Raw genomic sequence first — 25684 nt, forward strand, 5'->3', positions numbered from 1 at the left:
CTCTCCATAGGTCCCCAGGCAGCCCAGCTATACGTTTGGTGAATAAAATGTATTGTTGTGGGCCAAGTGGGCTCTGGTTTACTGGCTCATGGAGAAGGGGAAAAAGGGACAGGAGCCCAGTGATTAGCTCAGGCCCAGGCCCTCGTCACAGGGAACACCAGAAGGACGACTGCAAGGAGCTCAGGGCCAGGCAAAGGAAGGGAAGGGGCCTCCCACCCCGCTGCCTTCTCTCGGGCTCCCCACCTCCCATTCCCTGCCCTCAGCTGTGGTGGAGGGGCAGGCCTTGGACTCTGACCAGGGGCTGGCCAGCCCGTCCCTTCTGACCCCTGACCCTTCACTTCCCCAGCCTGAACCTTGCTCTCAGACCTCTTGCTGGGATTGGTGGGGGAGGGAGGCAACACTTAGAAATGGAGGGGTGCTGTGCAAGACCCTTCTAGAAACCCCACCACAATTCCCATCCCTCCCCCCTGCCACCATCTCCCTCCAGCAGCTTGGAGCCCAGCTGTCTGGGTTGTTTGGCCATTGTTCAGCAAGACCAAGGGCTAAAGGCAAGGCTCTGACCCCTGGCCCAAGCCCCCGCGGACGAACCTTGGCCAGCAGGCTGGGCCAAAGGCCTGCAAGCCCCCCGAGGCTGGAGGCGGCTCCAAGCTCGGGGCCACAGTCGCAGGACTCCCCACCCCCTGCCCCAACCTCCAGCTCCCCAGTGAGGATCACGGGACCCCAAAGAGCACTGGCTCAGGCACCAGGGCCTTAATCTCTCCTGCCTCAGTTTCACCATCCGGAAACAGGATTAACAACCTTTGGCCGGCCCATCTCTGGGAATGGCCAGCTGAGACAATGTGCTTGGCTTGGCCAGCTGTGCTGACGGGGAAGGGGAAGGGGTGGGGAGGCTGTAGAGGAGGGTAGCCACCAGCAGCCGAACACTTTTGGTGTGCCAGGCTCTGTCACAGCCTCCAGGCAAGGGAGGACGACAGCCACGCTCCACAGAGCGGGAAACTGAGGGCTTAGGGAGGTCATGGAAACACAGCCAGGACGTGGCAGAGTTGGGATTCAAACCCACGCTGTGCTCTGCGGTCCCCACCCCCAGAAGGGCTCCAAGGCTGGACTCGAGGCCCTGCGCAGGGTCGGCCAGGAAGGCAGAGGGCCCCGTGAGCGGGAGGGCAAGAGGCAGCCACACGTTCCAGAGGAGCCTGCGCGAAGTGGCCTGAGGGCCGCGGCTCCTGCTCACGCAGGCCTGGGACACACATGCTCACACGCATGCGCTCACATGCATTCGGGCCAGTACCTGTCACGTCCTTCTTGGGAGACTCAGCCCAGCTGGAGAGCCACACTTCCAAGTCCCCCGAGAGAGAGCAGCAGGAGAGGAGAAGCAGAGGAGAAAGCACCGTTAGGCAGGCAGGAGGTCCACCCGGCGAGTGACCGCGAGTGGCCGCAGGCGCCGCGTTCGGGCCATGGGCTGGCGGCGGAAGGCGGGGGAGGGGGGGCGATTTCCTGGCCCCGCTGGCTGCTGGGCGTGGGCCCTGTGATTACAGAGGCGCTGGGCCGCGGCCGGCTGGAGCAGGGATAATGAGGTGTCTGCGAAACGCAGGGATCCGCTGGAGCCCAGAGGCTCCCACACAACCCCCTGCTGGAACGGGGCCCACGGCCGACCGCTGCCCTTCCTCTCCAGCCATGTGGGTGGCTGGCCCCTCAGGCCCGGGGGCTCCAAGGACCCTCGCAGCTACCGGGATGGGCGCGTCCGGGGCCAGTCTGAGGGGCCCTGGGCTCTCATCTCCGTTCCAGCGCTTACCACGGCCCCACCCATGGCCCACGCAGAAGAAAGGAAGCCTCATTTCAGAGGCACCCCCTCCCCAGCCCCCACCTTCATCCTCCCCTTCCCCTGCCCAGACAGGGCCCTTCAGTGACCAGAAGAGCTGAGGGCTTTGTTTCAGGCTCAGACAGCAGTGTCCAATCTGGACCTCTGTCCTCCTTCCAAGAGGGAGGTGCAAAATCAAAGCACCATGAAGACAAAGGATCTTGAGACTTAATCTAGTAACATTTTAATGAGGCAGAAAGCTCTTAGCCTAATCCATTATGGTATGGTATGACCATTTCTAGACTCTCTGATGGTCACCACATGACAAGCTCTGACAGGTGGCTCCCCATGACAATACCACAGGAGTGTGGGCATTTTCATCCCCATTTTACAGATGAGGAATCTGAGCTAAGAGAAGTGACCGGCCCAAGGTCCTGTGACCCCAGAGCGGCAGAGTCAGAAATGGAGCCAGCTCTGGGGGGTCCCCAGGACTAGTACTTTCTCCACTGGGCTGCTCGTCGCCTCCAAAGGAGCAGGGTGGGATAATTAGAAGGAAATGCTGAGATGCAAGGCCAAGGGGCAACTCTTGCACTGCCCACGCAGTGTTGCCCAGGGGAGCTGCCTGACCCAGTGATGAGAGCAAGGATAACCACAACAGCAGTGCACATTTAGACAGCACCGACTGTGTGCCCAAAGTACTCTGTGCATGTTAGCTCATGTCTCACAACCAAGGTACAGGGATAGGGAGTATTATTTTCATTTTTGCAGATGAAGAAACTGAAGCAGAGAGGTTAAGCAACTTGCCTGAGGGCAGCTAGTACAGTGTCTCTCTCTTGAGGGGACACAGGCCTAAGGTGATCAGAGCTTGATGCTGCTGCTCATGATTTAAAGCATCTAACGCCCTCTGTCACTCAACAAGGCACCTTCCAATTGAAGGCTGGAGCTGGGAAGCCTGGCCCTTTCAAGTCTCACGTGAACCAATAGACTGGGACTCTGGCAGAGAGGTTTAGCAAGGCCTCTGGAATCAGATCCCCGGGGTTCAAATCCAGGCTCTGCCTCTTTGAGTAAATCACTTACTCTCTCTGAGCCTGTCTCCTCACTTGTGAACACTGGGCTGAAGTGCTATATTTGCCTTCTAAGCCGCGGCAGGTAACATGTAATAAGTGTTCAGTCGGTCAATGCTTGGCCACTGCCTCCCGTGAGCTGGTTCCCTGGGTACAACCACCTGAGGGCACCATGAAAATTACACCATGAAAATGAGAACCAGATGGTGTTCAATATCAGATGTACCAAGAAAGTGCTGGCCCTTGCTCAGAGATGCTTCCCCACAGTCAGGCCCATACGCAGAGGTCAGCTGGGATCGGGGGAAGAAGGACTCCTGGGGACTCCACCCAGACAAACAGAGGCAGGTCTAAGGCAAGAGTCTCTCACCAGGCCTAGCAGCCAGAAGCCTCCTCGGGCGAGAGGGCGGCGCTGGTAGGGCCGAGACGAGGTAGAGGCACTTAAGGCCTCTGAGGCCTTAAACTGTTCAGCCAAGTAGGTCTGAGTTCAGAATGTCTACATCTTGCCTAATTGCAACTTCCTACTGCTGCACCCCACAGCAGTGGCCAAGTGGGCTGCCCCAGCAAGACCATCCCATGCCCCTGCACAGGCCTCCTGCCAGGCCCGTCCCAGTCTCATGTGGCCCCACACAGCCCTGCACTGACCCAGCCGAGATGTCACCCAAAGCTCCATCTCCACCTGCTTTATTCATCTCTTGTATACCTTCCTTTTTTCATAAGGAAAACTTTTGGGACCTTGCTCAACCTTGCTCAGAGCTAAGGGAAGGCATTTTGCTTGGGCCTGGAGAACCCAGGAAGACTTGTCCTGCTAGAAAACACGGGATGGCAAACATTTTATTTTTTTGGACGTACTGGAGATTGAACCCAGGACCTTGTACTTGGGAAGCAGGCTCTCAACCACTTGAGCTACATTTGCTCCCCATTAGAAACATTTTATGCAAAGGGCCAGAAAGTAACTATTTTAGGCTTTGGGGCCATACTGTCTCTGCCAGAACTACTCAGCTTTGCCACTGTAGTGCAAAAGTGGCTGTAGACAAGATGTTAACAAAGGAGCATGGCTGTGTTCCAGTAAAACTTTTTTACAAAATTATATGGTGGGCTGGACTTGGCCTAGGTGTTGTAGATTGCCAGCCCTTATGTTGGAAGGTGAGGACTGTCACAGAGAGAGTGAGCTGGCTTCCTCAAAGGAGGAGCATACTTCAAAACTCAGAGAAGTGGGGATCCTCAGTTCCTCTGGACTAAATGCTCAGAAGGCCTTGGCTGTTTGGGTGATTTTCTCAAGGGTCTGCTAGCCTTCTAGGCCCTTGGAGTTGGGGCATTTGTACAGGCTATGGGGATTGCACAGGAAAATATCCCTCAGCCCCTGGACACTGAGCCCCCACTGCTCTGGTAAGCGTCAACTATCAGCAACCCAAGCTCACGCCCACCCCCTTTACCCACCCACCCCAGCAGGCCTTCCCTCCTCTCTCCAAAGGAAAATGGGAAGCAGATCAGAAATGAGCCTGTCTTTTTAAAAGAAAAATCTTTTAAAAACATGATTTATTTCCCAGTCTCCTAGACCTGTAGAATTAATCCAGTTTTGCTGCTCCCAACCCAAATTAACCCCTTTCAGAGTCCCCGCTCTCCACTCCACCCTAGCAAGCCCTCTCCCAGGGTGGGAAGGACCCCCCTTCTGCCTCATTACAATGAAGAGAGGAGAGCCCCTGGCTCACACACCCTGTCCCTCTGGCCAGGAGATGCACAAGCCTGCTGGCTCAGGGCTGGGAAAGCGGAGGGACAGAGATGGGGGTGACGGAGCCAGAGGCAGGCGCGGCCAAGTGAGCAGCTGTGACAGACACAAACCAACTGCTTCCCACCCTTCCTGCTCCCTCTCCTTGGCGCCAACATGGAACCCTGGGCCCTACAGAGCAGGGTCACGGGGGCCTGATGGAAGGCACGGGCCACCGGACTGGCAATCTGCACCCCTGGCTTTGCTGAGAACCAGCTGGGTGACCTTGGGCAGGAGCTTAGCTTCTTGAGGTCGGGGACATGGACCAAGAATGAAAAAGATTCTTGGTTCTTGTGTCTACTCCGCCACTTGTGCACACTGACTTTGGACAATTTAGCCAACCTCTCAGCCTCTTTTCCTTCTTCTGTAAAATGGGGGTAAAAATAGCCACCTTAATGAAAACTATGGACTTTAGTTATTAATGTGTCAATATTGGTTCATCAACTCTAAAAAATGTACTACACTAATGCAAGAGATTACTAGGGGAAACTGGGGGTGGGGTGGGGGGAGGTAGGCATAGGGTGGGGATCTCTATATTTCCTCTACAGTTTCTCTGTAAACCTACAACTACTCTAAAAAAAATCAAGTGTGTGTGTGTGTATGTGTGTGTATATATATATATAAAATGGCCTCATGCCTGTGAAAGGGGTTGGAGGAGTAGGAACTGGGCCTCAGGCACACGGAAGGGGAATGAGTGGCAGCAGAAAGCTGGTGGTAAAAGCAGCGAGCACGTGGGGGACAGGCTGCCTCCCCAGGCCACCTTGCAAATGATACCAGCAAGAATCCAGGCTCAGAGAAAACAAGGTCCTTGCAGGCCACAGCCAAATCCAGAGACTTGTGGACACTCAGATGCCAAACCTGATTCTGCCAGATCCAGGTGATTATGAGAAATCAAAGAACAATCCTGCACGTGCTCCTGACTTTCGGGAAATGCCCTCAAAATGCACACACAACCCAGTACCACAGAAAACACCAAACCAAACCAAAGCTGTATCGATGTAAATTAGGAAGAGGGAGTCTTTCCTTACAGGTTCCTCAGAGGGAGTCTTTCCTTACAGGTTCCTCATAAGATTTCTTTTAACCTTGAGTAACTCCAGAGCAGTGAAAATTGGGTTCGATTTACCCAAATCCAGTTTCAAGCTATGTTTCCAAGAATCCTCCCCTGGTGTAAAGCAAGTTCCACCCACTGAAACTAATAAATCCAGAGTGGGCTGCAAGCCCAGGTGGGAGAGACAGGCTCGAGAACAGCCAACAGCACAAACTCCACGGAGAGTGAGAGCGAACCAAAAGCTCTGGGGACCAGGGCAGGGTCACCCGCCTTATCGGCTCACACAACCCCTGCCCTGGGCTCTTGGGAGGGGAGGAGAAGGGGGGACCCTGCCAGGGGCCCCAGATGGAGTGAAGACCTCCCCTGTCTTTTCCAAGTCCTTCCATCCTTCCACAGCTCCGCTCACTGGCGCGGCCCAGACCTCTCCCTCTTTGGGAGTTCTATGGCTCTTGAGGCTCTTGCCCTCACTGCAGCCTTGAACTGGTTTTTCATTATCTGCTCTATTCCAGTTCTTTCTCTCCATTGCTTTAACAAACTTTGCACAGGGCCGGATTCCTCAGGTTTCCTACAAACTCCACACATTTCTTTTCCTTTTTGATGAGGCCACCTTCAGGAACCTTGGTCACCACTCTTAGTGCCCAGTGGCGGTAATTACGGCCTGGCAGCCCTTAGCCCTATTATTCAACAGTCGTAGTAACTGTTGTTATCGTGGTGGATTCCAGGAGCGGAGCACATTCCCTTGGCAGGCATGATCGCAGGCAGTTGCTCAAATCTTCACAATGGCCCTACAGGGTGACCGGTCCTTTACACAGAAGAAACGGTGACTCAGATTAAGAGACTTGACCAAGGTCGCACAGTGACCTGGAAGCGGGGCCAGATCTCCAGCCTTGCGGACCACAACTCTGGGTTGGGCTCTGGACTCTCGTGCGCTGCTACTGCCTAACTGGACCCTTTCACACCACCCACTTCAGATCCTTTTGTTGAAGAGAGGCATGTCCGAAGCGAATATAAATAAAGCTGCTGTTACCACTGTGGGTGAGGCCTGTCCGAAGGATTTTCACCAAAGTACAGTGCAGCTAGAGTGACTGCCAGGTGGAGAAGCCTGGCACCAATTAAGATGGCCAAGGCAGAAAGCAAACAAGAGTTGAAACAGGATTTTCTGATCACTGGTCCCTAGGGGAAGTTTGCAAGGGCACTATTGTTTGGTAATGAGCCATTCCTCATGCTCAGCAGCAGCCTGGCTCATCACAAACACTTACAGCAAGAAAAGAATAAGGGACGAGGGGTTAATGCTCTCAGGCCGCGCCCCCTACACTCACAGCCTCCAATGCAGGGCTGGCTTGGCGGGGACAGGAGCTGTGCAGGAGCACAGAAGGGCCCTGCATTTGGTTTAAGGTGCTCCTGTCACCCATTTGAAATCCCTAGTGACTTATGAACACAAGGCCCTGCATTTTCATTTTGCACTGGGTCCTGCACAGTATGGAGCTGGTCCTGCCCCAGGCTGGGTAAAGCTCCGCCACACAAGTGCTTCACAGTTGCAATGAGTCTTGCCAGAGAAAAAGACTGTTTTCTGCAGACTTCTGAGCTAAATAAATAAAAGTACTAAAGAAGAAATTTAGTAGTGCTCAGTTTCTAATCAGTATCTAATTCTTAAAGACAGAAAGCAAATCCTAATTCCTCCAGCTCTCCCCCCTCCCCGTCACCGCCCACTCCCTCTGCTGGCTTCTTGGCAGTACCCCACAGGCTAGAGGGAGCATGATGGGACTCAGGACCAGAGAGGGGAAGAAAATTGCTGAAGATCACACAGCCAGCGAGCGGCAGAGCTGGGACTGGAATAATTACGCCCGTTCCCATTTACTTAGCACTTATGCCAGGCATCAAGCTGAACACTTTATGAGCATTATCTTACTTAATCCTTATCCCAATCTGCACTTCACCAATGAGGAAAGAGAAGTGCAGGGAAGCTAAGGCTGCCCATATCATGGCAGTGCCAGTGCCAGACTTGAGCCCAGGCAGCCTGACTCTCAGGTCCTGCTTCCAGGCATGTGCCCCAGGACGGGCCCAGGAGTGGGGAACAAGGGGACCCTAATGGGGGACTTTCTTCTCTGGATTGATCCCTGCTGCGAGTCTCTCTGTAAATGTGGCCGTACTCCTCGTCCTTTTGCTCAGTGAGAAGGGGCCTGCCTCCTTCCCCAGGAATTGCCTTTCCCAGAATCCAGAGCACGCGTGGGGGCAGCCAAGCCCGGGGTAGGAATGCGGTGCTGACCCTCGGGGCTGCCGAGCCATGCAGTCCGGGAACAGTCGGTTTCCTGCTCAGGTGGCGAATGGGGTGGGGTGGGGGCTGGAGCTGGCGCCACGCCATAGCCCCTTAGGGACTGAGTTCAAGGGCACCCTGCTTAGGGTGGGGCTGGGGCCAGAAGAGCCCAGCCCAGGTGTGGGTGGAGAGGCCAAGGGGTGTCCTGAGGGGTACTACAACAGCCCTGGCAGGGGGTGGCACCAAGGGGTGCTGCAACAGCCCTGGCAGGGGGTGGCCAGCAGGACCCTCATCCTCCCTGCACCCTTTTAAGAAGGCGCCCTGCGTCCTGGCTGGGGACAGGTGCTGCGGTCGGCGAGGCACGGTGGGTGGACAGAGTGGTGCTGGGCGGGGAGGCCGGCGGGCTTCTGAGACTCCCCTCCCAGCAGCTGCGGCCCACCCCACAGCGGCCTCCCCCTCAGTTCTCAGGTTCTCACCTCTCCCAGTGTTGGGCGTGTGCGTGCGAGGGAAGAGACGAACTTGACCCTCTTCAGAGTTCCAAGTTCCCAGCTCCCCTCTCCCTGGGGTGGACTGCCTTGGTGGTCCTCCCCCACTTACGTGCTAGCCCCCCTCCAGTTCCCGCACCCACCAGCTTGTGTTCACATGGAAGGAGGGGCGGCGGCAGCAGCACTAGGGGCCAGAGAAGCAGGAGGAAGACAGCAGGCGCTGGGTCTCCAGGTCCTCCACCCCTGCAACTCTGCTCCCTCCGTGGCTCAGTCTCCACCAGAGCCGTGGGTGATGGGAGGACGGAGGAGTCAACGACCACCGGCTCGGGGCAGACATTCCTGTCCCAGCACAACAAACTGTGGAATGTCTCGGCTGCGCCAGTCTGGACTCTTGCTATCAGATTATCAATGAATCAAGCACCAACTATTTAATGAGCAGCCACCACGTGCAGAGCTGGGGCCCCCAGTTACTCCCATCAGGCTCTGTGCCATCAGTCTGGGGCCCAGACCTTTACAACCCGGCACCCACCCAAGTGCTCCTAAGAGCTTCGGCAGTCGTGCAGGTGGGGGCGAGGGGGGCAGTGGGTGTGGCTCACTCCCCTACCTGCCTGGCACTGGCTGGACCACCACTCAAGTGCACCCTCCCTCCCTGGGGCCACCCACTCAAATGGGAGCTTGAGGTGGGGGACAGGGCAGGGCTCTGAGTGCTGGAGGCCTCGCACCTGCCTGTGGGACTCACCTCTGCTGCATAGCTCAGAGTGTGTCCACTGAAGCCTGGCTGGATGCAGCCAGGGACTGGAGCAGGAAAGGGGTGGGGGGTGCTTAGAGTTTGCCGGAGAAACAGAAGCCAACAGGATAGACGTGTGTGTGTTCATATACTGAGATTTATTTTAAGGAGTTGGCCCTGTGACTCTCCCCTGTCCAACCTGAAGCTCCTTAGCCCTGCCAGCACCTCACAGCACCTCGGGCACGGAAGGTACCCAATAACTCCTCAGTGGCTGACAGAAGGATGGACACAACCTGCTCTCTGTTCCAAGGATGTCACGGAGAAACCAAGCGACTTACCCCACTACCTGGGGTCTGCTTGGCACCCAGGGCCCTGTCCTCTAAGAGGTGCAGGTTTTGCCTCCTGGGCGACAGGCAGGGGCATCTCAGGCTGCCATAGACGCTGAGGCAGATCCACATGCCTCAGCGGAACATCCCTGAAAGGCTGCTGGCTTCCAGCATCTGCTGCAAAGCCTTTTAAAGAGATTAAAAAAAAAAAAAGTATCCATAACCAATATGGTCTTATGGCAAGATGGATGTTGCAGGAAATGGGAGTCTGAGCTGGAACAACTCGCTTATCTGTAATGTCTGGTGGAAGCAAGGGCTCGGCACAGCCCCCTACAGTGTGTGCTGGCGCCCCTCGGCCTTGCCTCTCCCCCATCCCTTTCTGGCTCTGCGTGGATCTAGACTGATCCCCTGAGCTGTCAGATGCCACGTAAGCAGAGCCGCGTGCACACATGCACGTACACACACACACACACACACACACACACACACACACACACACACACACACGCCGCTGCTTGGGAAATCCCCACATCTGGTTCTCATGTGACCACGCTATGCCCAGAAGGCCTCAGCTGAAAGGGCCTTGACAGGGGATGGTCAGGAGCTTGTGTGATCTCTGGGGAGGACAGAATTAACCCTTTGGCACCAGAGTTCAGGGTCTCTGGCGAATGCTAAGTCTCCGCCCTGGGGGTGGGGGGTGGGATTGCAGTGCTCAGAGGCCATGACCCCAGTTCCTGTACAAGAGTGGGAAGGTTGGGCCACGTTCCCCAGACCCTGGGATCTGCTGGGCGACACCTGTGAGATGAAAGGACTGGATGGCCAGGTTTCCTAGCCCCTCCTCTTCTCTTTCTATGCCCTGTCAATATAATCATCAACCATGGCGGGTTCCTGCTGGATGGAGATTCCTGACCTGGCAAAGGCCACAGTCTGGTGGTCAAATATTTAATGAACGATTCCCAGTCCCTGGCTAAGGGGGGCTGTGGCCCTGGAATGGCAAGGAGAAGGGATCTGGGCAGAGATGGGCCCCAAGGAGGCAGGAGACTGACTGCTTGAGGCCAGAGTTCTCCCAACCATAGGAAAGGGCTGGAGGTGGCCCCTGAGGCAAGGTTCCACTGACCCAGACCCGGATATTTATTTTATAATTAGACCTTCTGAAACGTCGACAATGTTTGAGTTAGTAGCAAGTGGCCATAGCATCTCTGAAATAGCGCCACACAGTAGGGACTCTGGGGAGGTGGATGGGATGCCCAAGCCCAGGTGAGAAGACGCAGTGCACTGGGATGACGAATGCTGGGACTGCTCGCACGTCCTCTGTGTGGTTCCACGAGGTGACGAGGGAGAATCCTCAGAGAACTGGCTGTGGAAAGCCTTGCTCAGCACCCCCGGCAGGGCTGCGTGGAGGCTCCGGCTCCCTGCTCCCGCTCCACTGTGGCACTACGTTGGAGTGCCGCCATAACTGCCTGTTTACTTGCCCATCTCCCCGGCCCGACACTGGGTCCTTTGAGGATAAGGACCTCACTGAATTCATCTTGGTGTCCTCGGTGTTTTACCGCAAGGCTTGGCACATAGCAGGGACTCATATGTTTCCTGGACAAATCGAGAAGCCAGCCACAGCTGACCAGAACCTGTAAGGTCAGCAATAGATCTGGCAGGACCCATGTAAACCCAGAAGGGAAATGTCGATGCATTTGGAAATCTGCTTCCCATCAGGAGCCTCCCAGGTCAGTGAGGAAGAGGGAAAGGGCTTCCTTAATCAGAATCCTGTGGTCAGATGCAAATGAGGAATTAACGCAGGGATCTTGGAGCCACCCAGCTACAGGGATCAGTGTGTGGCAGGGAGCTGACGGCGCAGAGCTTGTTCCACCCAGCCAGATCTAGCACGAGGGATGCTAACGTCTGCATGAATGCCAGGGTTTCTCGGGGGGGACCCCTGCAATGTACAGGGCAGGATTGGTTTGGGCTCCTGTCATTTGCTTGTCAACAGTGCCTTACAAGAACCTTACCCTCCTGCTGGGAACAGTTACACAACCACCCGGCCCTGATCCAATGCTCAGCAGGGCTTGGGTGGTCCAGGGGAAAGCTGGGGAGACCCTGGATAAATGGGGAAAGGGAGTCCCCAGAAACCTGCAGGGGGCCTTTGCCAAGGCCACTGTACCCATCAGTCAGACAGCAGCACCCAGTTTATGAGGTGGTGGTCAGCTCTTCCTCCTGAGCACAGGGAAGTGAAGGGACTTTCTCTCACATGGCCCAGTTTTCTTGGTACAAGACTCCAGTTCTAATATTAACAAACACATCTTCATACCAGCTGCTTGGGTCCCACGTGGCAATGACAAGATCTAGGGGGCAAAACAGCATCAGGGAAAAAAACTTTTTCCCCTGCAAACTTCTAGTTTTACTGACACTTTGGAAAACATTTTTTGCCTTCCCATTTCAAAACTGACCAATTATAAAAATGTCATGAGCCAACTAAGTTACACACGCCACATTTCTGTTTCTAAACAAAGTAACTTTAGATCAGAAAAAGGTGCTAAAACAATAAGTAATGCACATTTTCCCCAAATCTTTGTTTTTCCATTGGCTTCATGATTACTGGAAATGTTGTCTCGTTTGTCACATGTCTGTAAACCAAAAAGCTGAAGTGAGGAACAAGTTACTTTCTGGCTGAGGGCCGCAGTGGGAAGTATTTCTCTGCTGGACCACAGCGTGGGTGTTTTGTCTTCAAGAAAAACCCTTGTGGAGTCTCATCACTGCCTCCTGATGAGGCCAGAAGGGAGGTCAGTGGCTTTAGACAGCCATTCCCCAAGGCGCCAACTGCGGGGTCGGTGTTCCAGGGATCCGCAGCTTAGAATCCTCTGTCCTCTGACAGGCCCCTCCCCCCTCCCCGTGGTCTCAGGAGACAAACTAAATATGTCTTCAGGAAGCAGCCCCATCTGCTCCTTCTGCCACCTGTGGCATCAACCCACAAGGATGACCCACAAGCATTCACCCCAGTTGGGTATCGGCATCCCTGGGGAATGGGTCAAAATGTAAATTCCTGGGATCTGCCCCCAGGGATGCGAATTCAGTAGGTCTTGGCCGGGCTGGGAATCTGCAACTCAATGAGCAGACTCATAATTCTGAAACCAACCTCCAGGCCGACTTCCTGGTAGGCTAAGAGAATCAAAGCTACTGGCTGGCTACCTCCTTCCTGGGACTGTGATGGGTTCCAGGATGGGGGACCCCCTGCCCCATGCTCTGTGTCCAGGCCAGTAGGGCAGTGGGGCCACGCTGCCTGTGGTTAGGAGAGTCGTGGCACAGAAACACACGTGAGCAGCACATTCATTTTCTCCATCGCATCACTGCCACATGGGCCGGCGGTAGAGCTGCCAAATCAATCAGTCTCCTTTCATTTCCAATTAGATGGCTTTGAACTCCAGGGGTGACATCAGGCTGAAGACCCAGAGCCACGAAAATTAAAACTGTTTAAAAAACACCAGGCTGGGTGAGATGTGCCAGCAGCCAAAGCCTTCACGAGATACGTTCACTTTTGGAATGGGCCACTGGAAGGTGCCAGGAGGTCTTGTTCACTAAGCAGCCTGGGCCTTTCTCGCTGAGGATGGTGGCTTGGGCAGACCAGTGAGCTCTGAGAATTGCTTTGAAGTCCTGCTGATACATTCTCTGAGGCTTCCTTTCCAGCCTTCTCTCTTGCCCTCTCTTGGTTCCTGCAGGGTGGTCACCTCTCCTCCCCTCACACTTACCAAACTCATTCCAGCCTCTGTGTCTTTGCTGCCGTGGCCCCTGCTACCAGGACGCCATCCCACACCCCTCTCCCCTTCAGGACACATCTCCAACCTCTCCCTTCTCGTCCCCTTCCACCCTCGACTCCCACAAGATCACAGTCCAACCTGCCCTGGGTTAGTTCGTGAGTCCCTGAGTCCTTCCTGTTTTCTCAGCTGAGCTCCAGGAAGCCAGGAGCCAGCGAGTGCCTAAAAGAAATGCAAGGTCATTGGAACCCTTTGCTTGGAGCAGAGCTAAGGCTGCTGCCATCTGCTTTGTGTCTGTCCATCTCCCTCTGCAGCTGGTGAACAGGCCAGCCCCAGGCTGATGCAGGGAGCAGCTCTGCTGTGCCCCGCTGGGCATTCATCTTGGGAGGATATAAGGCAGCAGCGGCCTTGAAGACAGGGCTTTCTCTGCTTCACAACAGCCCTCCTCTCCACTTGCCCCGTCCAGGGCTTGGTGAGAGTGTGAAGAGCTGGAGACTGGGTTCTGTCCGCCCTTGCCCTGGGCAGGCAGCAGTCCCTCTCAACATTGCTTCATCCAAGAAAGCAGGAGGGTAGACTAACTTGTTCTAGAGGCCAGAACTTACCGGTGGGTCTTGCTTTAAGCAAACCTGCTTTATTAAAACTCAACTCATCAAGAACCTGGAAGACATTATGTTGGGTGAAGCAAGCCAGACTCAAAAGGACAAATACTATATGATTGTGTTATTATGAACTAAATATATTATGTAATCTCATGGAGGTAATAACTTGAATATGAAGTCACCAGAAAATAGAATGAGGGTAGAGAAAGGAAAGCTGAGGGTTAACTTGTGCAGAATTGGTAAAAAGGATGTGTGTTAACCTTTGGAAATGAATAGAAAAGGTGAAAGCCCCACATAATGTTTGTAACTAGCTGTACTATTGAGTGGGTATGACAGCGATTTAATGGGAAAGTCTAAAAGCATGTATATTACTAAAAGGAAAGCTAAAAAAATGTAACATGGGACTGTATAGCATGATAAAATCTTATGTGAAATATGAATATGGGTAAAAGTGCATATATAAGATCATTTTTCTTTGAAACTGAACAAATATCTGTTAATACTGTAAGTTGTTAATATCAGACAAAAACCTCACCAACATTATGCTAAGTAAAAGAAACTAGACACAAAGTACTACTTAGTGTATGATTCCATTTATATAAAATGTAAATATAAATCAATTTATAAAGATGAAATTAGCTTAGTAATTATGTAGGGCTGGGGAAGGATAGAGGGACTCAGAGGTGACTGCTAAGGGGGGTGGAGTGTTTCTTTTTTGGAGTAATGAAATTGTTCTAAATTTTTGTCATGGTACTGAATGTACAACATTGTGATTACACTAAAAGCCATCGATTACACACTTTGGGTAGATCATATGGTATGTGACTGTATCTCAATAAAACTGTTTAAGAAATAAATAAACAAATGTGCAAGAATAGCGAGAAAAAGCAGCAATGTACAGCAGGGGAAGCATTGACAGATTGTGAGATGAAGGTATTTTGCTTATTATTATTATTATTGAAATAATGAAAATGCCCTAATAATGATTGAAGTAATGAGTGCACGATATGCGATACCAAATACCACTGATTGGACACTTTGGATAAATTGTATGTTTTGTTAATATGTAATAATAAAATTGATTGGTTAAAAAAAAAAGAGAAAATTAAGGGGATATGATGACACTCTATAAAAGGATCCTTTGCCCAACCAAGAACCTGTTGGCGACCAATAAGCCCTTCGGCAAGAAACCCCGACAGGGGTCTTTTGACCCAGTTTATAGAACCTCCGAATAGAGGTCTTCAGAGCCCAGTCCTGGTCACTGTGGACCCTGCCGCCCCCGCTCAGGGGAAACAGGCTTTAGTGGAAAGGAATCTGGGTCACAGAATCCTGTGACTGTCTGGCTGGGTGACCTGGGGCAGTTACTTAACCTCTCTTTCCCGGTCTATAAAATGGGGACAAGACCACCTACCTGGATCATTGTGAAGGCTTAATGGTGATTCTGAGATGGTGCCCGCCCTGCCCTCCCCTGACTCAGGAAGCGGAGATGCTCCTGGAGGAGGGCAAGAGGTAAAGCCGGCGCTCGCTCTTGCTTGAGAGCCCAGCACATCTTCGTGCCACCCCATGTTAACAGTAAAAATTGCTTACTCCTCAGTGTTTCCTCTGGGCCAGGCATGGTCCTAAGCACTTCCTACATTTCTCTCATTCAGTTCTCAAACAATCTGGGAGGTGCAACCATTATCCCCATTTTACAGACGAGGAAACTGAGGCAACAGAGAAACTAAGGACCTGCCAAGGGCACACACCTGGCAGAGGTGGGACACGAAACCGGCTCTCGAGCCTGCTCTAGCTGCTCGAGCCTGCTCCAGCAGTGGCTGGATGTACGTCCTGTCTCCCCTGGGCCAGGCCAATGAGCCATAGGATGGCTAGAAGTGCCACAGGGGGGTCTTTTTACTCTCAAGTCTAAGATGAGGTCAACTTCTCTCCTCCTTTCAGGATCTATCAATAACCAAAATAGCAACAACGATGTCAGCTACTATTATTGGCAGCTTGCTATGCACTAGGCCCTCTGCTAATTCAATCCTACATTTAATTGAGACAGGCACTATTTTTACCTTCATTTTCCACATGGGATGTGAAGATCAGATGTTAAGTAACTGGCCAGGACACAGAATGTGGCAGAGCTGAGGTTCAAACCCCGTCTGCCTGACTCCAAAACCTAACTCTTAACCCCAAGCAACACTGCTTCTCCACAACGAAGGCCAAGTAATGCACTCTCATTAACTCAGCCCAATAACGCAGATTTTATGATCACTAAGATAGAAGCCAGACTGAGCTCACCACTTTTCCAAGGAAAAATATAAAGTAAACAGGATTTCACGAGGATCATCAACATTTGCCTAAAAGAACAAACTTGCAACATTCTTGAGCAACCTCATTTGCATCTGAACGAGCTGGAGCTCATCACAGGACTCCTTGGTGGGGATGGAGCAGCAGGCGCCTGGCCTGTCAATAATCCCAGGGCTTTTGGATCCGCAGCTGCCTGCGCCCCCTACTGGCACCTCTCAGAACCGCCCAGCTCAGGGCCTGGAGGGAAGTAGCTTCCTAGAGAATGGTAAGAACACCATTAGAGCTTTGCAAGGCTGACATGGGTGCCCTGCTCTGGACACCTGGAGCAGCGCCCACCTGGGGTACCAGCCACAGCTGACAACAGGCCCTCCCCGTCGCACAAAGTCCTCTAGCGGCATCGCTTCACTGAACCATGCTGGCAGGTCACTGCGTCCTGGCAGGTCACTGCGTAGAGCTGCTACGCCCACCCCAGTTTACAGGCATGATGGTCAATGCAAGTGTCAGCTTGCCTAGGCTACCGAGTTCCCAGTTATTCAATCCAATGCTAATGTAGGTATTGCTGTGAAGAAATTTTGTAGATATGATTAAAGTCCCTAACCAATCAACTTTAAGGGAGATTATCCTAGATAATACAGGTGGGCCTAAATCAATCCCTTGAGAGGCCTTAACAACAGAACTGTGGCTTCCCTCAAGCGGACACTCCTGCTGGGGGCTGCACCTTCAGCTCGTGCCCTCACTGCCGGCCCTACGGATTTCATACTTGCTTAGCCAGCCCCCACTATCGCGCAAGCTGATTCTTTGCAATACATGTCTTTTATTTTTTTTTAAAGATTTATTTTTTATTTATTTCTCTCCCCTTCCTCCCCCGCTAAGTTGTCTGCTCTTGTGTCCATTCACTGTGTGTTCTTCTGTGACCGCTTCTAATCTTATCAGCAGCACCAGGAATCTGTGTTTTTTTTTGTTGCGTCATCTTGTGGTGTCAGCTCTCCGTGTGTGCGGTGCCATTCCTGGGTAGGCTGCACTTTCTTCCACGCTGGGCAGCTCTCCTTACGGGGCACACTCCTTGCGTGTGGGGCTCCCCTACGCGGGGGACACCCCTGCATGGCAGGGCACTCCTTTCGCACATCAGCACTGTGCTCCACACTGGTCAAGGAGGCCGGGGGTTTGAACCACGGACCTCCCATGTGGTAGGCGGACTCCCTATCCACTGGGCCAAGTCCGCTTCCCTCCATGTCTTATTATATATCTCCTACTGGATTTTTACTGGTAGGTAACGTAATTGAGCTCAGAGAGGAAGGGATTTTGCCCAAGGCCACCTGGCTGGCAAACGGTGGAATTGACCATGGGAACCCTAACACTGAGGCACCCCAACTTCTAAACAAACTCACCCTCACAGCCACACTCAGTCATCAAATCCACCCAGCACCAATGGCTTCTCACCCTCCACTGCTCCTGGAGAACCCGTCCTATCTCTCCATTCATCCGCCAAAAAAAATCTTCTAAGATATAAGCCGGGTCATGTCCCTCCTCACTCAGAAGACTTCAGGGGATCCTTATCTCACTCACAGTAAAAGCCAAAGTCCTTAAATGGTCTGCAAGGCCCCCTGAGGTCTGTGGGGCCCCTCCACTCCTGGTTGCCACCTTGCCCTCTCCTTCTGTCTACTCAAGCCACAAGCCTCCCTGCTGTGCTCTGAACGGGCCACCGGGTCCCACCCCAGCACCTGTGCCCTCAGTCTGGGCTGCTCTTCCCCAGGTAACCCCGTCGCTCCCTCACATCCCTCAGGTCCCACTCAAGGGTCTTCAACAAGCTCCCGCGTTCCCTGACCACTTCTACCTGGACAGCCATCCACTCCCCTAGCCGCCTGCTGGCCCTTAGCTGGCCTTACTTTTGTTCATAGTCCTTCTCTCCAGCCGGGATTAGATTCCATCCACTCACTGACTTGCTTGGTGTGGCTCTCCTGATAGAATGTAAGCTCCATGAGGGCAGGAACCACATCTCCTGTGCACCCAACAGTGCCTGGAACTTACTAGACGCTCAATCCGTTTACTCAACTGCCTTACACGTGGGTGCTGCCGTCTACCTCCAGAGGGATTTTTTTATATGTTATCCCATTTGATCTCCACACACCCCACATGACAGATGAGGAAGCAAAACAGAATGGCAAAGGGACCTGCCCAAGATCAGAGGTGGTCGTGGAGGACCAAGCCCCATCCTGCCCACCCCCATCCCCAGCCTCCCCCTTACCACCCTTACTGCACCAGGGAGGCCGGGAGTCCAGCCAGGGCGCACGCAGCGCTGAGGAGAAATGCCAGCCCTTGTCCTCACTTCATACTTTTTTTTTTTTTTTTTGATTTTTTTATTTTTTATTGACTTTGTAATAATATTACATTAAAAATATATATGTGAGGTCCCATTCAACCCCATCCCCCCACCCCCCCTCTCTCCCCCCCCAACAACACTCGTTCCCATCATCATGACACATCCATTGGATTTTGTAAGTACATCTTTGGGCACCTCTGCACCTCATATACATTGGTTCACATCATAGCCCATACTCTCCTCCATTCCATCCAGTGGGCCCTCTCACTTCATACTGAACCCAGGCCCCAAGCCACCCTGGCCAGAGCTGGGAACCAGTCAACAGACAGGGCTCCGCTGGGTGGACCTAAGGCTTGCAGTCCAGCCAAAGGAAGCGCCATGTCTGAGAGCCGTGTGCAGGGCCCAGTGGGCCCAGGCCAGGCTGTCTGGACAGGGGAACACCTTCCATCTCCCTCCACAATCTGACACCAACTGATCATTCCAAGCTGCTCTCCGTACGTCCCTGTCCCTGTCCCATTGCCAAATTGGACTAAAGCCTCCTTTCCCAGCAATGCCCTGCACTTTTCTGCATCCATGCCTTTGCCAGGGAGGCTTCCTCCACTTGCGGGCACCCTCCTCCTTTCCACCATTTCCAGCACCTGAATGCCCACTCTGCTCTAGAGACTCCAAGGAGGTGCACCTGAACCCCCAAAGCCTCCTGCTCTCTTCCCTCGAAGCCAGAAAAATTCCTCCTCTTCCCAGATGTCTCCTGACTTGAGCCTGGTGACCTCTCTTTCCTGACCTATAGAGCGGTTACAGGAAGTCTCACCTGCTCATGCACACATGCATTCGTCCATTTGTCCATCCATCTGATCAACAAGTAGAGCGGGCATCAGAACTGGTGCTAGCCCTGCAGCCACGGTCCTGACTCTCAGGGAGCTGCTAGTCCAGCTTTGAGCGACAGACAACCAACAGGAAAACATGCCAGAGTGTGACAAGGGCATGGAGGGGAGAAGCAGGGTGATGTGGGGAAGGCAGGATTCCTAAGGAGGAATCTTAAGGAGCTGGCCATGTGGAAGAAGGGGAAGAACATTCCACGCACAGGAACAGCAAAGCAGAGGCTGTGTGGAGGGAGCGAGCTTGTTCTGTTTAAGGAACTGAAGGCGATAGGTGTGGCCGAGCCGAGTGCTGGGGTGGGAACGGGGGTGGGGGCGCAAGAGGGGTACGAGCTGAGGTCAGCACGGCAGGCAGAGGCCAAGTCCCACAGGGCTCTGGAAGCTGGAATAAGGTCTTCGTTCCCAGCGGGAAGGGAAACCCATGGGGGAATTTAAGCTGAAAAGTATGTCATTTGGTGTCTGTTTTTGAGAGCACTCTAACGGTAGTGTGGAAGCAGAAGGGCCAGGTAGGAAGCCGAGGGTCTTCCTGGCGAGATGAAGGGGCCCTTGAAGGGGGTGCGACGGGGGAGGTGGGGAGGTCAGGTTGGCAGGCGAGAGGAAGGGGAGAATCAAGGACATTCCTCCGTGTTGGTGGACGGTGCCAATGACTAACACGGGAAAGGTGCTGGGAAGGAGCAGGTTTGGTGGAGGGAAGGAGATGAATTTGAGGCTACGCTGTCAGCTGTTTTCAAGGTCACTGGTCCCGACTTTCCTTTAGGCTGTAAGCTGCCTAAGCATGTGGACGGACTTCCTTCTTCCTTGGGTTGGGGGCTTGGCTCAGTGCTCAGGAGGAGACCCTCCGAGGACGAGCCGGGCTTCAGGGACTAAAGGCGAGAAGCGGAGGCCAGGAAACAGCGTCTGTTTTCTTTGTGCAAACGCCCCTGGTTGGGGTGACTCGAGGAGCTTTTTGAGTCCCCCCATTACAGGGCCAGGGCAGAACCCTCAACATGGACGCATGCGGCAGAGCACTCTGCCTGACGGCGGGCCACCGCTCTCGGTGCCTCAGTTTCCCATTCGTAAAGTGGGAACCTCCCTACCCACCGTGCAGTGCGGTATAGAAGTGCCCAGCACAGCGCTCACTATAGCTAGGAGCACACAACAGATGCCCAGCAAATAATAACAGCAGCAAGCGCTTACAGAGCGCTTTCTAGAGGCGGTGCTGTCAGCACGCTCGTGTATATTAATTCTTCTCATCGTCGTTTAAACCCTATAAGGAAGGGATGAATATCATCCCCAGTTCGCTAAAGAGGGACGGACACAGAGAGGGTAAGAAACCTACCCAAAGTCACAGAGAGAAGCCAGGCTCCAAACTCTGGCTGTCTGGTTCCTGAGCCGGTCCATTTAACCACGTCACTAAACAGCCATTATCACAAGCACACCAACGTAATCAGATTCCTCCCAGCATCCTTTTCCTGCTGTGTGTGAAGGCAGAGTAGTGAGAGGAGGCTTTCCTTAGGCTGGGGCAGCCTGGGCGGGGCCCTGCACTGCTCAGGAAGCAACACAGAACCTGGGCCTCAGGGGTGGGGGGGAGTGAAGACCCCGGAGGTTATTGGCCCAGCCCTTGACTTTACAAGGGGAAACTGAGGCCCAGAAAGAATGCGCTCACTCCCAAGGCCACACAGGGAGCAAGTCAGCGGCGGTGCCAAGACTAGTCCCACAGCTTTAGAAAATGATGACGATGATGACCATCAGCTGATATTTCTACAGTAATTATGTGCTAGGGACTGTTCCACATGCACCTACTCTTCTACAGGCACAGAGAGGTTATGAAACTTGCCCAAGGTCACACAGAGCCAGGCTTTGAGCCCAGATTCAACCAGCACACCATACCTCTGTGACCCAGGCTAAGTTTGTGGGGAGAGGGATTGTAACAGCAGACAGTCCCAGGTTTACCCTCTTTCTCAGGTCTGTCTGAAATACTCAGGAATCCTAAATATTTCTGGGTCTTGTTGAGAATAAGTGGGAAGGGACTGGGATGGGTGGAGGTGGTGGCAGCAGGTCTGAGAAAAGGCCTAGAGGGCAGTAATCTTGCCGCCTGGGGCTCTGCCGGCAAGTGACAGCTGAGCTGATGTCACAATTCCTCAGGTCAAAAGGCAGCCTCGCCCTCCTGTTCTCAGGAGGCAATGCCCTTCCGCACCAGTGGGTGCACACATCCCAGACAGGTGCACAAACCACAAGCACAGACTCCAACCCACAGCCAGATACATGTCAACACGCGGGCACACACACCTGACACCTATGCACTAAACAAGTAAGCATACCTTCAGCACGCAGCTAACAAGACGGGACACGTGCACGCACAGCCCCACAGGCCCCAAATGTCCAAGCCAGGACACAACTCTCCCCCTAATAAACATGCAAGCAAGACTTGTACACACAACGCATACAACTCCATACTCAGAAACACACGCCACGCCTTCACACGACCTCAGCTCACGTTTGTTCCGTGTCCCGTGCGCACACACACACCTGCTGAGCCACAGGCCAAGGCACTTGGACACACATCTCCCCACATGTGAGCCAGTAACAGAGTCATGTTTCCATATACGCCTCCCCCCCCAAGGCTGTCCTTACACTCAACGCCCCCGAAACGCAGGCAGAACGGGCCAGCACCGTGCTCCAGCGCCCCCTCCGCTGCGGAAGCACACACAGCCCCAACTCCTGCGAGCGCCCCTCTCGGGGTTAACCAGCCCCGCCCCCACCCAGGGAGCCTCCTCCTCTGACCCCGGAGGACAGGGCCCAGCGCTGTCCCTCTCCCCCAGTCTCCACCCTCCTCAAAAACTCAGGGTGACAGGGAGGTTGTTGGTCTGGGGGGGGGGGGGTGGATATACGGGAACCTCTTATAGTTTTTAATGTAATTTTTTTTGTGATGTATATATCTTCAAAAAATACAATTTACAAAAATGATGTGGTGGGGGTGGGGAGTGGGTTATATGGGAACCTCTTGGTTTTTTAAAAATGTTTTTTAATGTAACGTTCCCGGTGATCTATTAACTTTAATTAAAAAAAAAAAAACTCAGGGTGGGTTCTGTCACCTGTCAGGCAAATGCCCCGCGCCTCGGCTGGCCCCCGCGCAGAGCCCCCCGGTCCCCACAGCTCGCAGGATACGCTCAGTTGGGGGCGGGTGGGTGAGACAGATCTGCAGTGTCGGGCGCGACAAACTCACAGGGGTTCGAGTACCCGCTCCGCCCGGACTGGCACCTCTCCTCCCCGCATCTCATTTAACCCCTCCGTGACCGCCGCACCGCGGGCAGGGCTCAAGGAGAAGTCACAGCACTGCCTAGCAGGGGCCGTCGCAGCCCGGGGGTGAGGGACCCGGAGGCCAGCGTTGCGGGGTCTTAGGCCCTTCCCGAGGCAGCTTCCCGGCCCCCTGCACCCACCTGCTCTCCCATCGGGGAGAGCTGGGGCCTGGAGGGCTAGGTGAGGGAAGGAGAAAGAAGGTGCGAGTATCTGATAGAGAACTCGGGGGGCAGGCGCTGGGGAGGGGGCGCAGGACCACAGGGCCAGCAGGCAAGGGCAGCCCCTCCGCAAAGTCCTCTGCAGAATCGGGCAGATGGCGGAGGGGCGCAAGCGCGAGGGGGCAAGGGAGGCGAGCGGGGAGCACGCCCGGAGGCTTCCTTACCTGATTTCCTCTTGGAACTGCCGTAGTCCCTGAAAAAGAAGCAACAGACGGACATGGTGAGGGCCGGGCGGGGGCGCGGGGCCGCCGGGCTGCGGGACTGCAGCTGCCGGGCTGCGTCCGTCCTCCGCGCGGCTGCTCGCGCGCTGCCGGGAGAGCCGCGCTCCGCAGCTGCACGCACTGCGCGCCGCGCCTGCCTGCGGTCCCCGGCCCTGCCTCCCCCGAGCGAGCGAGCTACCCTCCCCGCCCCGCCCCCGGGCCCTCGGGCCCCCGCCCAGCCCCAGCTCCGCCTGCAGATGAGGGGCTCGGGTGCCCTCTCCTGCCCTTTCCCAGGCACCTCCTCCAATTCTCAGTCCTCACGCACTTCGTAAATAGGGAAACTGAGGCCCGGGAGGAGGGTCATTAGAACCCGGCGGGCGCCAGGCCCTGGACTGCGCTGGGAGCTCGCTCGCCTCCCCCTGGGGAGCTCGCCCTCACGGCAGGAGCGACACCTCCTCAACATGCCTTCCTCCACATCCTCTTCTCCCACCTACAAAGACCTCTCAGTTTTGTTCTGGTAATTCAGATTTGGGCAGTCTATCCTACTCCCCTCTCCCAGACTGAAGGCTTCCTGAAGACACACTACACCCCCTGGTCAGCTGGTCCGAGGGCTGGGCAGGGGGAGGTGGGTAAATATTGGTTGCAGGCTGAATGTTCCAGGCTAAGGCTGGGGCATCTGGGGGTTCAGAGCCAGGCAGGCAGAGTACCAGAGCCAGCAGGGACAATGGGAGAGCAAGCAGTGGGAGCTGGGTTCAAATCCTGCCCCTGACCATTATTGATGGATGACCTTAGGCACCTGGCCCCTCCCAGCCATCCTGTACCTTCCCTGGACCACCGAGCCTGCCCTGCCCTCCAGCGAGGATGACCCCACCCAGGATCGGTTAACTCTTGTCCTGCCCTGACTTGCCCTCCTGACCTTGCTCCTGCCTCCAGCTCTCCTCACTGCTGCATTCACCAGCCCTCAGCAGCTCCCTTAACTTGACTCAAACATGCCCCTAAAATCCTGAAAGTTCTAAGGGCTCAGGGAACAGCAGAAGTCCTGGCTGGGTATCAGTCTGGAGACTGGAAGAAAATGCTTTTCATTTCTCTCAGGGCCAGACAAAATGCCAATCGTCCATCTTTGGTCTCAGAGACCTGGCCAGCTGGTCGGCCTGCTGGAAGGGGGGCTCTGATGGGGGGTGGGGGGAGGGATGGCAGGTGCACAGGGAGGAGCGCATGCACAGCCAGGGGGAGAGCTCACCCTCTCCCAGGTTCCCACGCTCCTCACAGTCTGGGCTCAGAACTCACTGAATCAGAATGCTGGGGTGAGGCCCAGGAACCTGCATGTCACTGTCACATACGCACACACACACCACCTCCCATCTGAGAATCCCCTTGGTATCCCTGTCTCCTTCACTCCTCCCGCACCAAGAGGAGGGTCCTGTTACAGTTGAGGAAATAGCAGTTCAGTCACTGCCCAAGGAGAAAGAGCTATCAGACTGCACAGAGGAGAGTCCCGGAACTTGCGTTTCTTGCTTTTCTTATCCCCGTCTGCCACCCCCGCCCCCAAACCTGGCAGTCCAGGGAAAGGCCCTAACAAAAGCAAGCTGTGTTTAGGGGGTGCCTGGCTGTGCCCCCTTGAAGCTCAAATTGGGGAGAATTCCCAGTGGGGAGGGGAGTGGTGCCCTTCCGGAACACTTCTCACTCCCGGGGAGGGAACTCGTTCCTCAGACTTCCCTGCAGAGTGAGGCTGGGCTGCTGGGGAAGGGCAAGGAGGTGGCAGGGAGGGAACACCCTCCCTGGCCCCACCATATTGCCACTGGAATGGTGTGGGATGGCCACCTCCCCCGTGCACACAGCCGGGGCTGCGCGGGATCCTTTCTGAGCCCATACCCAGCAGGGCGGCAGGCGGTTACAGGGGAGCACCTGGAGGTTCAGGAGTGGGAAAGGGACAGAACCCACACGTGCCCAGTGGGTCCTTTGTGCCAAGCCCCTCCCCCCATCTCGCCTTTCATTGGAATCACTGAAGAGCTGGCTAAAACTTTGGAAGCAGGGCCACCCCAAACTGTTTCAATCCTGCACTGTCTGCATTGCCACCAAGGGCCCCAAAGGATTCTGAGGCTGGGCCAGAGCTGGCTGAGAATGGCTGGTCCAGGCACAGTCTCCACCTGTCGCGGCAACCCTGACAGGTGTACAAGGGTGATACCAAGAAGGACTCTGGCACCCCACCATAATCTCCATCAGGCCCCCAGCACCGTTTAGGCTGAGTAAGAACGTGCTTGCTGTGCCAAGAAAGTGTCAAGCTAAATTGCCCGGACTCTCCTAGGACCAGACCAGGAGTCCTTCCCACTGAAAGCTTCTGGGTCCCCTGCAGGTGGCTGTGGTCTCTGATTTTGCTGGTGAGGAGGGCAAAACTTAGAGAAGTAGGCAGCTTGTTCAAAGTCACACACTGAGGGAGTGAGGCTGAGAACCTGGGGCTCAAGACACATCCCCAAACACAGCCACCCCCTCGACCAGTAGGCGCAGGGAAAGGAGGGGACTGCAGGGCCTTGGCCTGACAAGCACAGGCGGGCTACCGAGTGGAGGCAGAGGTCCTGACAGTGGGGTGGCCAGGCTGTGACCCAATGGTGGGAACGGCAGGCAGAGGACTCCTTCACACAGCATCTGGCCCCCAGCCCAAGCAGGCACTGCCCTAATAGGAAACTTCCCGGAGGGTTC

The 25684-nt window shown here is 54.6% G+C and overlaps 1 protein-coding gene across 4 annotated transcripts in view; it reads right to left on the reverse strand.

Annotated features, from left to right (window-relative positions):
• The window catches only part of SH3PXD2A (SH3 and PX domains 2A), a 238317-nt gene that overhangs the window by 60622 nt on the left and 152011 nt on the right, over window positions 1–25684 (reverse strand). For 2 of the 4 annotated variants that reach the window (XM_058298625.2, XM_058298623.2), the window contains exons 6-7: window positions 22952–22980; window positions 1286–1330 (exon numbers count right to left, since the gene is read on the reverse strand). In XM_058298625.2, coding sequence (XP_058154608.1) covers window positions 1286–1330; window positions 22952–22980 — 74 coding nt within the window. The remainder of the gene's footprint in view (window positions 1–1285; window positions 1331–22951; window positions 22981–25684) is intronic. The other 2 variants (XM_058298626.2, XM_058298624.2) reach the window with 1 other exon arrangement.

This window comes from Dasypus novemcinctus, chromosome 6 (assembly GCF_030445035.2).
Source record: "Dasypus novemcinctus isolate mDasNov1 chromosome 6, mDasNov1.1.hap2, whole genome shotgun sequence".
NCBI classification, from domain to species: Eukaryota; Metazoa; Chordata; class Mammalia; order Cingulata; family Dasypodidae; genus Dasypus; species Dasypus novemcinctus.